Source organism: Chiloscyllium plagiosum, unplaced genomic scaffold (genome assembly GCF_037043375.1).
Source record: "Chiloscyllium plagiosum isolate Xiang-an unplaced genomic scaffold, Cpla_swu_hap1 HiC_scaffold_14, whole genome shotgun sequence".
In the NCBI taxonomy this organism is placed as follows: domain Eukaryota; kingdom Metazoa; phylum Chordata; class Chondrichthyes; order Orectolobiformes; family Hemiscylliidae; genus Chiloscyllium; species Chiloscyllium plagiosum.
In genome coordinates, this window is record NW_028270152.1 from 71,314,584 (window position 1) to 71,331,948 (window position 17,365).

At 39.4% G+C, this 17,365-nt stretch overlaps 1 protein-coding gene across 3 annotated transcripts in view; it reads left to right on the top strand.

The window, feature by feature from the left end:
- Positions 1-17,365, top strand: part of rad54l2 (RAD54 like 2) — a 122,109-nt gene that overhangs the window by 52,794 nt on the left and 51,950 nt on the right. For 2 of the 3 annotated variants that reach the window (XM_043708510.2, XM_087994516.1), the window contains exons 1-5: positions 1,061-1,196; positions 7,049-7,220; positions 12,874-13,007; positions 14,690-14,734; positions 16,072-16,194. In XM_043708510.2, coding sequence (XP_043564445.1) covers positions 1,076-1,196; positions 7,049-7,220; positions 12,874-13,007; positions 14,690-14,734; positions 16,072-16,194 — 595 coding nt within the window. In that variant the 5' untranslated portion in view covers positions 1,061-1,075. Of the gene's footprint in view, positions 1-1,060; positions 1,197-7,048; positions 7,221-12,873; positions 13,008-14,689; positions 14,735-16,071; positions 16,195-17,365 lie in introns of those variants that run through there. The other variant, XM_043708511.2, reaches the window with a different exon arrangement.

Consider the following 17,365-nt stretch of genomic DNA (forward strand, 5'->3'; position numbering starts at 1 on the left):
TAATCAGGCAGATTGGCCTAGGAGTGGATAAGTACAAGTACTAATTACCCCTCTGTCAATGCAATATATAGTGAGAATGCTCAAACTTGGACTCATGCCTACTGAGTGTGACAGTGAATGCAGACTTGGTTTGTTTGGAGCTGTTTCAGAGAATTTGCCTTTTCTTCCAGTTTTTTTACTGTATCCTATGCTGAAGGGGATAACTCTAGCTGTGTTAACTCCAGCACGCAGATAACCTCACCAAGCTGCTCATTGTTTGCAAATTTCTGCAAGGGGGATTTAAGCCTGATGTAGCCACAACTTGATGTGCATCAGCTGTCTTATGGATAATAGTCAGAAGCTCCTAACCCAGTGGATGCTGAGGTCATTTGTTTCAAGATTCGCTAGCTCCTCACCCAGGATCTAATGTGGGGATGCAGTCATTTTGGTACTGTATTCATCCACTGAATGATCAAGTGAGCTTCCTGATTCCTTGAATGTTTATATTAAACAAGTAAACTTTGTCATGTCTTTCAAATGTCTGCTGACTTGGTGTTTATATGCCTTCATAAGTGTTTTTCACTACTTTCAGAACCTCCCAGGAGTTAGATGTTTGACTGTGTGCCGGAGGGACCATGGTAACCAAATTGTGCACAGCAAGGTCCCACAAACTGTTTTGTGATATTGACCAAAAGTTTGTTTTTGCAATACTGGTTCAGCAATAAGTATTAGAAAGGACAGTGGGAAAAGTTCCCCCTCTGAATAATGTCATGAGAAAATTTGCTAGAGCAGGCTGGTGAGGGTCTTGCTTTACTGGCTCATCTCCAATTGAAATGTAAGTTCTGTTTGGAGATTAAAGGAAAATAGTTCAGATGCGAAATAGTGTGCTGTGTATGTCGTACGTATGAATTTCCTTTGCTAGAGCCCTGGCTGTGTATGAATTGTTATGTAAGGTTCTTTGTTCAGTTGTGCTGTTTTGCACTCGCTTGAATTAATTGCAGCCTTTGAGTTTATATGCTGGGGTTGCACTGCGCTGAGGTCTCTTGCTAGGTTTCAGCTAACACTTTGATGGAAATTCAGCCAGTGGTTCTCTATAATGATCAATCCAATTACCTGCACTGAGGGAGAAACAAATCAGCTGGCATCTATGAGAGCGACGGACTTGGCTGACAGATCAAGCAGTCTCTTCCTCCTAGGTAACACTCTGTACTTCACAAGTAAGCAACGTTTTCTTGGTGTCTCCTTGCTGGCAGCCAGGAAGTTACATTCGGTAACAGTATTTAAAAGGAGCCTGAGCCAGGAGTAGTTTGTGATTAATGTTTACTCTGGGCCCACAAGCAGTTGAGTAATAGTTATGTAAGTTTCTAACGGCAGAGACGTGTTCAGTAGCTTAAAAGACAAACCCAACTTAAAAGACAATTTTTAGATTGCTCTTCTTCTAAGGTTTGACAACTCTTGGATGAAGCATTACGACTTTATGAAGGATTTTCCTTTAGGGTAATAGTATTAAATATTTGATGTGATTTTTTTTCTCATCTGATTCCTGGTCTGCTGTTTTTCTGGTGTTCTCCACCTTTTTCTGTTCAACTGTTTCAAAGCTGAAGAACTATTTAGAACCTCTAAAAGTAATTTCAGCAGTCATAAGACAGCATCTCAAACACACTGATGATTTATTATTTAAGGGATGTTATGAAAAAAAATTAAAGTTGCATAATTCCGTTTATATTCTCAGGATGCCACAAAGGGTTTTAGAACCAATGAAGTACTTCTGTGAAGTTACTTGTATCTTGGCATCAGTGTGTCAATATTTAATGAAGGGAAATGCAGCTCTCAACAAACAAGCGAAATAACTAGCTAGGTGTCCTGCTTTTGTGATGTTAGTTGATTAAGTATTTTCTCCGGAGACTGTGAATTAAGCCTTATAACAAAATAATGTGATGTTAAATTGCTTTAACATATCAGAAAGCCTGCACCTCCGACAGTGGCACACTCCTTTGGTAACACAGGCTGATACTTCAGTGCCTTATGTGCATAAATCTCAAGCAGTTAGAATTGAACCCACATCCTTCTGACTCACTCCAGGTTGTTGCATTGCGTAACATGAATTTTTTTGCTTCTCAGCAAAGGAGAATGTCGACTTCTGTGCAAGAACCTAGTCTGAATAAATGACATTATTTGCCTGAGTACACCTCTGGTTAGAATGTAAATTTGTTATAGAGCTTGGAATCCTTCTTGCAAATTATGGACTTGAAGATCCCCTCTCTGCGACATGCCCTTTATCATATTTACTTCTTGCAAAGTGTTCTCTCTGTGATGCGCTCCTTTGTGTATACTAAAACCATAAAACATAGGGGCAGAAGTGGGCCATTCAATCGATCTTCAATTCCACTTTATTGCCTTATAAGCCTTGATCAAAAATAAATCTGACATGGTCTTGAATATACTTGACAGCCTAGACTATACAGCTTTCTGTAGTAAAGAATTCCATAAACTGTCCACTGCTGAGAGAAAAAAAAGCTTCTTATGTGGGTGATTTTTTTACTTTGAGATTATGTCCTCTGATCCTAGACTCTCCCACAAGGGGAAACAACCTCTGCAAATCCAGCCTATCAACCCCCTAAGAATCTTACATGTTTCAATAAGATCTCTACTTTTAACTCCAATGAGTACCAGTTCATCCTCTTAAGATAATTCCTCCATTTTGGGGACCAGCCTAGTGAGCCTTTTTGGACTGTCTGTAATGCCAGTGTATCTTTCCATAGATAATGGCATCAAAACAATTTGCCGTTCCAGGTGCGGTCTAATTATTAAATATTTGTAGTTGGATCTCCCTATTTTTATCCTCTATTCCCTTTGAAATAGAGATCAGGAGCCTTTTGCCTTCCCCATTACCGGATTGTAGTTTTTTTTTGAGGCTTGTGCAATAGGATTCCCAAATCCCCCTCTGCTATAGCTTTCTTAAATCTTTCCCCATTTAACTAGTTCCAGTGCTTCTATTCTTTCGATTGAAATTCATAAACTTCATACTTTTTGACATTATACCAAGTTTTTGCCCAATCACTTAACCTGTCTGTATCCCTGTGTAGATTCTGTGTCACAACTCTGTTATCCTCAGTACTTGCCTTCCCATCTAGTTTCACGGCATCCTCAAACTTGGCAAGTAGTACATCTCTTCTATCATCCACATCATTAGTATATATTGTAAAAGATTGTGACCCATTTACTGATCCCTGTGTCACTGCATTACTTACAGGTTGTCATCCTGAAAATGCTTATTCTACTCCCAACATGGTGGGGTCCTATTAAGTGGTTTTAAGTACAATACCTTATTGAACACCTGTTGGAAATCCAAATATATAACCTTTTTTGATTCTTCATTATCTATCCTGCTTGTTAATGCCTCAAGTAAGTATAATTTTGTCAGGTACGATTTCCCCTTCATTATGCCATGATGACTGCTTGGTTGCATTATGTATGGCAATTCTTTTATTAGTCAGTACCTATGGGACCAGAAATACATTGGTTGAACAAATATTCCAGCTCATCAAGAGATCCACATAATCCATGTAAAAACACACAATTAGTAATAGAGATGTAATGCAGAGGGCATACACATCACTGTTATACTTTAATTGCAGCATTAATCACTAATGATAATGCAACTTTGCCTTAAAGAAAACTTTCTGGCAAAGAGCCTTCTCATTTGCACCCTAAACTGACTCCTCTGACATTGCAGAGATCACAATAATACAGTAAAGTTCTGGTATTTGAGGTATATAATTTTTGCTGGATGATAGAGGATGTCATTCATAAGATGCCAGTTAAAACAAAGTTTGCTGTATTTCTAAATGCTCTGCCATTGCATTCTTTTTAATAGACTGTAACATTTTCCCAATGATAGATGTTAAGCTACTTGGTCTATAGTTATCTGTTTTGAATAAAGGGGTTGTGTTGTCAGTTTTCCAACTTGGTGAGACTTGCCCAGAACCTAAGGATTCTTGGAAAATTACAACTAGTGCATCCACCATCTCTGCAGCTTCTTCCTTTAAAATCTTAGGATGTGACCCATCAGGTCCAGATGAGTTTTTTTACTTTTAATCCCATTAGTTCGCCTAGTATTTTTTCTCTAGTGACAGTAACTGTTTACTTCCTCATCCCCTCAATATTTGTTGGCTTTTAAATGTCCCCCATTCCTCTATTTTTTTATTCAATATAGCAAAGACGTAATGGCAAATCAAAGAGCTGCGGATGCTGGGAATCAGACAAACAGAAATTGCTGGAAAAACTCAACAAGTCAGGCAGCATCCTTGGAGAGGAAGCAGAGCCTTTGTTTCGGATCTAATTGCAGTTAGGGAAAGGTTGGTATATATGCCAAAGAAGGGGTTGGGGGAAGGGGAAGGAGTAAATGATAGGTGGAGATGGAGCCCAGCGAGAGAGAACAACAGTTGGGCAGACAAAAGAATGGGTAAAGGTCAGCCTGGGAGAATCAATAGGTGCTAATGGGAACCATTAGTGGCTGACAGTTATTTGTGGTAGCAGCCCATGTGATGACAAGGCATGGTGTGTAGTGGCTGGGATAAGGGCATATGCGAAGAGGGAGAAAGTAAATTGACAGGTTGTATGGGAATGTGCCGAGGGGTTCTGGAAAGGTATTGATGGTAGAGGAATGGACCAAATTGTCATGGAGGGAATTGTCCCTGTGGGACGGGAGGGGTGTAGGAATGTGTGTCTGGTGGTGGCATTCCGCTGGAGGTGACAGAAGTAGAAGCTATTGATTCTTTGGATGTGGATGCTGGTGGGATGGTAGGTGAGGACAAGTGGGACCCTATTGCAGTTGTGGCAAGAGAGAGGTTAAGGGCAGAAGTATGGGAGATGGGTCGGAGGTGACGGAAGGCCCTGTCAACCACAGTAGTGGGAAGTCCTTGGTTGAGGAAGAAAGTGGACGTTTCAGAGAACTCCTTGACAAGGTTGGCATCATGTGAATGGATGAAGACGGAGGAACTGGGAGAATGGAACAGTCTTTACAAGGCGCATGGTGTGAGGGTGTATAGTCAAGGTAACTGTGGGAGTTGGTGGGTTTGTAGAGGGTATTGTTAGCTAAGTGTGGCGCTGGAAAAGCACAGCAAGTCAGGCAGCATCTAAGGAGCAGGAGAGTCGATGTTTTGGGCATAAGCATTTAATCAGAAATTGATAAACCTTTCCAATTCTGGGCTCTAGAGAGATGGCCAAGGCATACACAGACTTAAAGATCAATATGACCTTTCAAATCCATGAAAACCTTGTTTTCTTTCCTGCCTGTGTACATGGTATTAAATTTGGAGCTCACTTTCTCAAAAAGTAATTGAGATTTTCAAAGATGATATCAGGAAGATTTATTTGTACATTGGGGTATCATTGAGTAGAATCAAAGGTTAATAAGTAGAGATGAGGTACAGGTAGGTCAGGATCGAATACAATGATAAAACAGTTTTGAGGGGCTGAATGGCCTTCTGTCCCTTTAGCCATTCTGGAAGGTGTGGGAGTTTTGGCATGATCAGAATCAGCTATTTTGCCTTGCTTTATTTTACGCTTTTATTATGGACCTGACCAGACCTGCCCCAGACTATGTTAGGGCGATAGCCTAGACTCTAACTTAGTAAAAGGTAAGTATCAGGTGCTGTGTTCCAGATGATTCGATTGGTCCACCGCTAAGCTTTGTTCAAAACTTTAAATATTAGTTAAATAAATTTAAATAAAGTTAAAATACAACAAAAAGAAAAATTGTCATAACTTCCCTCTTATTGAAATACTTAGCAAGGTTATGTATTATTTTGCTGCAGAGCATCAACTATTCCAATATAGGCATTATCCCATAAATACCCCCTTGGCAAAGGCAATTCAAAACAGTTATTATCCTCATGTGCTGTCTCTCTGCAGTCCGGTAGAAAAAAAACTGAAAGAAATAATCTGACTTGTTTGAATTTTTTTAAGAGGACGCTTCTCTGCCTAAGTCTTCACTCTAGCAGTAGCGAACTCTAGCAGCCAGCAAAAATCACCAACTGAGAGCAAAACCAAAATCCTTTTTGGGTCTGTGAGAACCTGACCCCACCCACTCATTCTTTTGTCATTGAATTTTCCTTGGGTATTTTTTTAAAGCTGTTTACCAACTGTCTTGTCTGAAGAAGACATTTTGGTGCCATTGTGACAACATCGCTCTAGAAGAGAAACAAGCAAGAACACATCTTTTAAAGTCATAATATTGCCACACCTCCCACCCTTTGTTTTAAAATAAAATCAATGTACAAAGATGGCTTCATTTTCAAAGTCATAGTGTGAGAGTAAAGGCTGTGTGGTGAAGGGGGTCTTGTGGTGCGGTAGTAATGTCTCTACTTCTGAGCCAGATGATCTGGGTTAAAGTCCTACTTGCCCTGGAGCTGTGTCAGTGTGCTGCATTGATTAAAAATAACTGTGTAGTGAACTCATTGTGGAGTACAGGGTAATGTTCAGCAGGCAATGAGTGGCTGTGAAACAGCTTTCAGATCAGCAATGACCTTACTGAATAATGTAGAGGCTTGTTGGCCTACTCAGATTTCTTATGATTGTCAGTTTACATTTCCACCCAGTTTTTGCAATGTCAGCCAGTTTAAATAAGTTATTCTCACTCTAAGTTATTAATCTAGATTGTAAACAAATAAGGCTTCATCCCTTGACTAGTTACAGCCATCAACTTGAAGATGCCCCTGCAATCTCTGTTCTTTTTTTCTCTGTCTGTTAACCATTCCCCTACATGTTCTAAAATCTGCTGCACGCAAGTCTTAGAGTTTCTTACTAATATTTTGTGTGGTCCCCTTCTTGTGAATGCCTTTTGGAAATCCTCTCGTGATAGCTATTGATTGTCTTTTATCTGCCTTCCTAGTTACACTAGCAGTTTGATTTTGAGTGCATTCGTGGCTAGGATATGATCAGTTTATCACTTGATTAAAGGATGCTTTGTACTGTTGTTAACATAATAAGTGTTGAACTATTTGTGATTGAGTGATAAAGGCTTGTATCTACCTTGAAATTTTGTTGTTCCCATTCTTTCTTTCAGATGATTCTGAGCCCACCCCTGTCGGTTCTGAGCATTCTCCACAGCCCGATGCCAGAGGATGGAAATGCTCCACTTCAACTACCTCATCACAGAATGAAAGGAAGCAGTCTTGCTCAGAAAATGGCAAGAAGCAGAGGTCAACAAAGCCTGGCCACATGAGGAGAAACATCCGGTATGACAAGTTCTTCCTGTTTAAGTCCTGGGAAAGAGCAGGCAACAATTTTGCTTTGTGTGCACTGGCATTGATGCAGACTGCAGTCCATGTGATCACAGAGCTGTTTGAAGCTGGCTGCGCAATCTGAAATGATTGGCTTGTTCTGTTCTGAAGGAAGTAGTTTTGGCAAGGGGACCCGTTCAGCCTGTGGAAAAGACAAGTTCAGGACTTTGATACTGAAAACATAATCCCAGATATCTCACATAATGACCAGATATTAGTATTCAGCTGTTACTTTTTAATGTTTCATATGAAGTGCACTGATTCAGAACAGTAAGAAAGATCTTCAACAGAATAAAGGATTTATTAAACCATTATGTAAAGTACTGCAGGAAGATTTCATCTGAATTTTACAGTGTTGCAACATCTAAATAAAAAAATGTCCGACATTAAGGGCCTTTACCTTGACAAACAACAAAAAATTGCAGCCTAATTAGAATGAACTGTCATCAGTATTGGTTACAGTTGAGCTTGTTTTGTGCCTTCATTTAATTGTTCAGTTCCTGTCTAAGGCCTCAGTGGCTGTTTATTCTAATAATATGATTTTGTTTAAGAATGAAGCAGCCATCAACTCTATCTTTTAACATTAGGCCTATTTTTCCTTCCCTTTTCACCAGATGAAATTAGCTAGTTCACTCAGAGCTTGGTTCAATATGACTGAGTAGCACAGGAGTTGTAACTAACATTAGAAAGTAAAGTTGCCTTTGCTTTCCAGTCCATTGAATCAGTTTAGATGCTAGGCTTGCAAAGAAAGTTGCCTTCTAATGGTTGCATCTATATAACATTCTTTATTATTCACTTTGTCTTTCTCAATGAGCAATCATTAATGCTCACTTGGAAACGTCACACAGTAGAAGTATCACATACAACGTCTGTGCACATTGATGCAGAACCTGAATGCAGACAAAGTAAAACTCTTAAGTTACAAAAATATCAACAGAATTAATGCAAGGTTGTAGTAATCTTGAGTATGGTCTTCACAAAAGGTTTATTTTCTGAGTAGGCTTGATGGGTACTGGCATAATATTTGGCCAAGGTAGCTAATTCACCATCTTAGGTCAATTGACATCCATTTCCATCACTTGGATTGTGATAGTTCAGCAACTCTATCTTCGTTACTTAATTTTCTCACCAGCCCAAGGCTGCTGGATAGCATTGTGGTGCATCGCTTACAGCCCATTATAGTCTTGTGTCATCTTAGTACCCTCCTTACTGCCTTCGAGATCAACTGATTAGTTACGGCAGGAACAGTTATGTTTTTTGAAATCTGAATGCTTTGAGTCACTTCTGCTAACTTACTCCGAGGTACTGTTTCTATTCATGACGTGTAAGGCATACTATTTGCTAGTTTGGAATAGTGATCCTGACAGAAGCAGGGCACAGTTGATTCATATAGACCTCAGGCCCATGGGTTGATTCCTAATCATAACAGGCAAAGGTTCTAAATTGAAAAAAGTGTCAAATCTGAGTTAAGCAACTGAAGTCACATTTGCCTAATTTCAAGAATGGATAGACTGGAGATCGCCGCAATAAACTAATGGGAACCAAGCAGTGTGCATTTAAAAGTGCTTTTTAAGTAAGTGGCATTTAAAGTTCATTGTGCAACTTCCTCTGGTATTGTTTGAATTAATGAAAATGTTTGCCAAAAGTTCAAATGTTAAGACTGTTTAAAAGCTACAAAGATAAAATCTGGAACTGAATAAGAAATTTGTTTCTTAATAAAGCACAATACTCCAGGTATGTTGTCCAACAGGTTGAGGGGGGAAGCTATATGCCAGCATTTGATCATTTTAAATCTGTCAAAATTCTAGTTTTCTGAGCCTAATGTCAATTTAATGAGACAATCCTATGTAGGACTAAACTGTGTTTTGCATTTGGGAAGGTAACTAAACACTGAAGTTCACCAAATGTTGCTGGAGTCATTAGCATTCAATGACGAGAATTAAATAGTCAAAGATAATTAGTAAGGAATTTGGGAATTGAGCTAGGCGTGCTAACTTCGACCATTTGGGTAATATGACAAAATAATTATTTTTAATATTCCTGAGATACAGATGTCATTTGTGAGTTGCCATTTATTTCCAAGTGTTGATTACTCCTGGTAAGATGATGGTGGGAATGAAAGAATGGTGATAGGAGTCAAATTTGAGAGTGAGAGAAACCTGAAGTGGTATCTGGAAGTGATGGCTAAACGCCAGGGTATTTAAGTAGAACTCTGGAGAGCAAGTAAATTTCATTCCAATGCACTTCCTTAGAAATGGAGTTTGAACTGAATTAATTAATTAACAATGTGACAGGAAGGAAGCAACTTGTAAATAATTATTTAATTGGATATGAGGTGTCGGAATCATAATCTTGAATTTTGAAGGGATGAGAAGTTAACTGACACTGGTGAGCTGGAATTAATTGTGAATGGGTAAGCAGTGAGAAAACTTGTGAAGTATTTATAGGTTGCAAAACTAGTATAGGTAGTTCTCCTATAATATGGTAGTTGCATTCCCATGTGGAACTGTGTTATAGAAAATAACACAATATAAATAATGCTGCCTGTGGGAGAAACAGGATTAGGACAAACCATCAAAAATATCAGTTAAAATCGAAACAAAAATGGTAGCTAGCCTAACAAATGATAGCATGGTCCAAGTAAATCTTGAAATCACATATTTTAATGAAATAACTCAGTAAATTTAACAGTTTAACACTAAAATCACTGGCTGCAGCACTGTACCTTACACGAAGCTCTTCACCAGAAAACTCATATGCCGACTGGCCATGTGATATTGACATCCTCCTCATAATTCTCCCCCAGTTTGAAATAAAATTCCTTCTAAATGTCACCTATAATTCCCAATTTCAAGCTAAGTTTCAAGGCTTGCAGAGCTGATTGCATTCCTGTTTTACCTGAACACACTGAATTTGCATTTAGCAGACAGAGGATCTGGAGACTTGGATTTTCTGTTCAGCTAGTGCCAGGGATGGAATTGTGTAATAGCAAACATAGCTCACTTTATTTTAAAAAAAAGTCCATAATTCACGAATCGCATTACAATCAAATCATGTTTAATAAACGTGTTATGGGAGAACAATCTGTACATACTCTTAAAAGACAACAGTTCCACTAATGTCGTTAAACATGGTTAACAAATGAGGTTAGAGATAGTAGCAAGCTGAAAGAAAAAGTTTACAAAATGGTAAGACAAAATGGAAACTCCAACAGCCTGGGAGATAGATCACAAGTAGCAAAGGTTGCACTTATTACTGAAGTGCCAAAGAATGTGAAAATAACACCTTGCTTGGTAGTATTAAGATTAAAATTAATATTTCTAAACTTATTGAGAAAGGGTGCGGTAAAGGAGCATGTCCATCACTGACATACTGGAGTGGCTAAAAAATAACAGGGAAATGATTGACTTGTTGCTTTAATGATTCTTATTGTCCTCAATGGCAGAAGAGGACAAAATACCAGTAGCATAAGCAAGTGTAAATACATGGAGATTTGCAGTGTCATGGGAAGATACTTAGTATGGTTAAGATCAAAGTAAATGAAAATGGCAAAATTAATGGAAGCCTGCTAATTGCAATTTGTATCAATGCTTGAAATAAGTCAAATTATTTTTAACTGCAATGCCACAATGCTTACTGGTTATCATTTTTTCTTATCTGTTTGAGGTCACAAGTTTTAACTTGGAAAATTGTGTTTTGGTTTACATTAGATTAGATTCCGTACAGTGTGGGGAAACAGGCCCTTCGGCCCAACAAGTCCACACCGACCCTCCGAAAAGTAACCCAACCAGACCCATTTCCCTTAGCATTATAGAGATGTACAGCATGGAAACAGATCCTTTGGTCCAACTCATCCATTCCGACCGGATATCCTAAGTTTATCTAATCTCATTTGTCAGCATTTGGCCCATATCCCTCGAAACTCATCCTATTCATTTACCCATCCAGATGGTTATTAAATGTTGTAAATGTGCCAACCTCCATCAATTCCTCTGGCACCACTCTCTGTGTGAAAAAGTTGCCCCTGAAGTCCCTGTTCAGTCATTACCCTCTCACCTTAAACCTAAGCCCTTTAGTTTTGGATTCCCCCACTCTGGGGAAAATACCTTGTCTATTTATCCTATTCATGTCCCTCATGATTTTAAAAATCTCTATAAGGTCACCCCTCAGCGTCTGATACTGTGGGGGAAAATAGCCCCAACCTGTTCAGCCGCTCTCTACAGCTCAAATCCTCCAACCCTGGCAAAATCCTTGTAAATCTTTTCTGAACGCTTTCAAGTTTCACAACATCCTTCCCAATGCAGGGAGACCAGAATTGCACACAGTATTCCAAAAGTGGCCTAACTAATGTCCTGCACAACTGCAACATGACCCCTCAACTCCTATAATCAATGCACTGACCAATAAAGGAAAGCAAACCAAATGCTGCCTTCACTGTCCTCTCTACCTGCAACTCTACTTTCATGGAACTATGAACATGCACTCTAAGGTCTCTTTGTTCAGCAACATTCCCCATGACCTTATTATTAAGTTGGAAGTCTTGCCCTGAGTTGCCTTTCCAAAATGCTGATCCTCACATTTATTGAAATTAAACTCCATTTGCCACTCATCGGCCCATCTGGTCAAGGTTCCGTTGGTACTCTCAGGTAATCTTTGCTGACCACTACACCACCAATTATGGTGTTACCTGCAAACTTAGTAACCATACCAACCATGTTCATATCCAAATCATTTATATATATGAGGAAAAGTAGTGGGTCAAGAATCAATCCCTGTGGCACACCACTAGTCCTAGACATCCAGCCTGAAAAGCATCAATCCACCCTCTGTCGTCTACCTTCGAACCAGTTCTGTATCCAAATGGATTAGTTTTCTTTGTATTCTAACCAGTCTACCATGAGGAGCCTTGTCAAACACTTTGCTGAAATCCATAAAGATCATGTCCATCGCTCTGCCCTCATCAATCCTTTTCATTACTACAAAAAAACTCAATCAAGTTATAGAGAGATGACTTTCCATACACACAGCCATGTTGACTATCCCTAATCAGTCCTTACCTTTCCAAAGCACGTAAATTCTGCCGCTCAGGATTCCCTCCAACAACCTTCCCACCATCTTGTCAGACTCACTGGTCTATAATTCCTTGGCTTTTTTTTACCATCTTCCTTAAATAGTGACACCACGTTAGCCATCCTTCAGTTTTCCAGCACCTCGGCTATTGATGATGGAAATATCTCAGCAAGGGGCCCAACAATCACTTCGCTAGCTTCGCACAGAGTTCTAGGGTGCACCTGATCAGGTCCTGGGGATTTAAAATTCTGCATTTTAAGACATTCAGCGCCACCACCTCTGTAATATGGACGTTTTTAAAGACATCGCTATTTATTTCCCCATGTTCTATGTCTTCCATATCCTACTTCACAGTAAACATTGATGCAAAGTACTCGTTTAGTATCTCCCCCATCTCCTGCGTTTGCACATAATGTGGTGATAGTGCAATTCACTCAATAGCAGTGTATTGACTATTTTCAGTGATGAATTATAACCATTTTAAAGTGTGGGTCTTTTTCATCTAAATCCTTTTGATATCTGTCTTCTGCTTTCTCAGAAAACTACTACGGGAGGACCAACTTGAGGCTGGAACCAAAGCAGCACAGCTGGAGGAATTAGAGCGACTCAAACGCCTTGAGCAACAGAGGAAGGAATTTGTGTTACCAACTTTGCCATTTGATCTCATACAAGGTGAGAGGGCCACCAGTCTACCTACTGTTTCTCTTGCAGCTTTTACTGATGATTTTCAGGACCTTCCCCAGCAACACTTGCGTTTGTGTCAAAAAGTGGTAATTGCATCACTTGGTATGCGTAAGCAACAAGCCCTTTAAAATGTTTGTATACATCCTGAATTCTTGGACCCAATCTTTGTTATCCATAGAAAACAATAATGAGGGGTGAGCAGTGCTAAAAGAGGCATTGCAAAAATGAGATATTTTCTAACAGAACTTCGATTCATGTAACTCTGGACATAGGCAAGCCACCTCTCAATTTAATGAAGCTGATATATTACAGAGGCACAATGAAATGAGGAAATGGACCATCAAGACTAGAAGGATCTCCATTTAATTTGGAGGGACAGTAGAACTGATAGATGGAGACCACTTTATGCATAGGGGGTAAAATTTATTTCTCTTATTTTGATTTCTAGCAGGTTATTGCTGCTGGTGGATTTACAGAAAGCATCAAGGGAAACAGCCGTGGAATTGTCATTTGACATTTTTAGGTTCATCCCTTGCAGCTTATCATACTCAGAAAGGTTGTTCCTGAAAAGCTCTGTTTGGCAAAGATTGACTTTGATTTTAGGTTTCTCCACCGTTTGAAAATTGTGCAGAAATCTAGGAATTGAAATACACAGACAATGTTTGTGTTCCACTCCGAAATAGAAGTTGGCTAAAGGGATGTCCATTAGTTGAAAATGGCATGAAACTTATTTGGAGAGGAAAGGACAATCAACAGTTTACAACAGAAATAAAGCTAGTCAGCCTGGCATAAATCTGCATTTTAGGAAATTGTGCTTGGCAAAAAGGCCTTCAGCCAAAAGTTGGCAAAATGAGGCAGACAAGGTGAATTTCACAAGGCTCTGCTTCAGTCATGCTTGACTGAAGCACAGGTTTGAGAAAATTAGTGATGATCAGCATTTCCAATTTTGGTTCTTCTGGGGAGTCATCTTTAATACCTGTAATGTGAGAATGCTGCAGATCTGTCAAGGTCTCGAACCTGGCTCTTTAAATAATGTTCCCTAGTGAAACTCCCTATCAGGAGTATAGACTTGCATTCTTGAATGTCGTGTAAAGGCGTTGGGCATGTTTAAACAAAAGTTGATTTAAGATCCAAAGCAAAGCAATATGTATGTTTATCCTGAGTTCTCCTTGTTTTTAATACTTTTAAATACTTTGCCTCAAATAAATGCATATTAACATGGACAGCATTAAGACAAAGTGCAACTGAATAGCACATTTTTAATGCCACAAAATGTTTGTTATCAAAGAAAATTTGCCATCATATCTGTGAAGGAGATGCTAGGTCACTTGATCAAAAGCTTGGGCTTCAGTTTTGAGGAGTGTCCTAAACTGAGTGAGATGCATAGATTTAGGGAGCTAATTCTTGACATAACTGAAGATATGGACCCCAGTGCAAGGTCAAAGGGAAGATGTGATGCATAAGAGGTTGGAAGGAATGACTTCAGATGTCTTGGAGCATTACAGGCCGAATAAGGTTACAGAAGTAAGGTGTAGAGAGTCCATGAGGGATTAAAAGTGACCATGATGATTTCATAAGCTGTCCAACAATGACTACCCTTGGCAACTGGCCTTAAGCAAGTGACCTTTGAGCATGACTGTTTCTAAAATCTGTTTTTCTACTACCCTCAGAATCCAATACTCAAACCTTAAAAAAAGAACCAGTCTGGAATGAGGGTAAGTGAACATGTTTATCTGAAAGCGTTTTTACAAGTACTGCTGCATTAAGCAGTCTGTTACTGTTACAACCCTTTGCATGTAAATCAGTTAACATGATTGAAAATGTCAAAGGGTCAATAGAAAGATGCATTTTTAGGCAAACTATAAAGTCCACAAGTTACAGGCCTTTAAATCTGTTCAGTCTCTTCAGTTACATAAATCAAATAGATAACTGGTAACAATTAAGCTGTGCCCCACACTGTAAAACTTAATTGTCTGAGGAGGCCAGTAGTAGATGTTGAGAAATGGAATGAAAGTCTTTCCCTCATGAGCTTGCTCAAATGCCCACTCAACAGATATTGTAGTGGATGATAACATTTATTATCAAGAACACTTTCTTTTTGAACCAGCTGTGCCATAATTTGAAGGCGTACAATTAGTACAGCATTCAGGTTTGTTGAACCAAAGAAAGATAACTAATCTTAAGAGTTCATCACAGATATAACAAATAAAATATAATGCTCCCATTTCTCCAAATGTTGTTCTGATTTCATGCATCAGTAAAAGTTGACAGTTTTGGAAATGTGATGCTTTTATTATGCGGACTGTACCTAAAGTGGGCGGCACGGTGGCACAGTGGTTAGCACTGCTGCCTCACAGCGCCAGAGACCCGGGTTCAATTCCCGCCTCAGGCGACTGACTGTATGGAGTTTGCACGTTCTCCCCGTGTCTGCGTGGGTTTCCTCCGGGTGCTCCGGTTTCCTCCCACAGTCCAAAGATATGCAGGGTCAGGTGGATTGGCCATACTAAATTGCCAATTTAGGTGTTAGGTAAGGGGTATGGGTGGGTTTCGCTTCGGCGGGTCGGTGTGGACTTGTTGGGCCGAAGGGCCTGTTTCCACACTGTAATCTAATCTAATCTAATCTAAAGTTCCCATTTCTGAGACTGGTTGCCAAGATCAGAAATGGACATTTAAGTAAAAGAAGAAATGAAGGGACAAATGCTTAGATTCTATATCTGCAATAGAAACAAAAGCAGGTGGTATTACTGTAAAAAGGCACATCTTGTACTCTATGGGACAATTGACAACTGAGCAATACTCAGCTTCTGTACTGGAAGAAGTTGTTCTAAGTTTCAAATGGCACTTGCAATGCCAAGGCATAAAAAGCTATGCAGCGCGTAATGAGAAATGGGATTAGAATACTTAGATTGTTTTTGACCGGAGTAGACACAATGGGTTGAAGGGCTTTTTTCTTGTTGTAGACCTCTCTGACTCTAAGTGAAGAAATGTTGGTTAAAAAGAAATGGTTATGAGCAGAAGCAGTTGTATCCACCCTTCTAATTTCTCATTTCAGAGGAAACTGCACAGAAAACAGATGAAATTCCTCCAAGACTCCCAAAACCTGAGGTAATCTGTGTGGATATAAGCAGCGGGAGTGAAGAAGGTGCCGCAGCCGAGGAGCAGGTCTTAAAGAATGGTGAGTGTTAGGCACAGAGATAATTGAAATCCACAATATTTGTACCCTGTATAGTTTTCTCTTCCTCCACCCATCTCCTCAGTTTTATGTCCACATCAAAAGAAAGCAAGTGTGTACAGAGGTACCATTTCACAGGAACTGCCAACCTAGTCTGCCTTTAAGATAAGGGATGGGTAAATTTTGATATGAGATGGTCACATCTGGGTTTACAAATCGCTTCAGAAACTAACCATAAATGTTCAAGAAACAAACAATGAATAAAGATAAAGTTTGGAGTGAATGAACATGAAACATTTATTATAATTTTACCATCTTAACAAATATTATATACCATGTTGTTGTATGTTAAGGGAGGGGATGGCCTAGACTGTTAATCCAGGGACCCAGGTAATGTTCTGGGGACCCACAGCATATGGTGGAATTTGAATTCAGTAAATATTTGGAATTAAGAGTCGAATCATTGTTGGAAATGCCCATCTGGTTCAGTAATGTCCTTCAGGGAGGGAAGTGATGGCTTAGTGGTATTACCTCTAGACTGTTAATCCAGGTAATGTTCTGAGGACCCGGGTTCAAATTTCACCATGGCAGAGAATTCAATTCAGTTGAATTTGAATTCAATTTTGAAAATCTGTAATTGAATCCTATGCTAACCATGAAACCATTGTTGGTTGTTCGGAAATATCTTTCTGGTTCAAGAATATCCTTTAGGTAAGGAAACTGCCATCCTCACCAGGTTTGGCCTGCATGTGACTCCAGACCAACAGCAATCTGGTTGACTCTTAACTCCCTTCTGGGCAATTACATATGGGCAGAAGTGCTGGCCTAGCCAGCGATGCCCTTATCCCATGAATTAATTGAATTTTTTTTTTAAAATGAGCAGTACAGGTGGTCACCCCTCTTTAGAATGGCAACAAAGCCAGTGTCTCACTTTTGATGATACCTGAGTGCTTCCGATGTTTTCTGTTTTTATTTCGGATTTTCAGTATGTATGAAATGTTGCTTTTCTCCTGCACTCTATTGTGATCTTGCAATAACCACGAAGGGAAACATAATAAGGAAAGAGAAAGTTAATTTAGAGACACCAAAGAAATCTTAAAGGTTGTCACTACCTGCTTGGGAGTGTAGTGATCTATATCCCTGCTTCATCCCTCATTTTTAGATCTGGGATTTA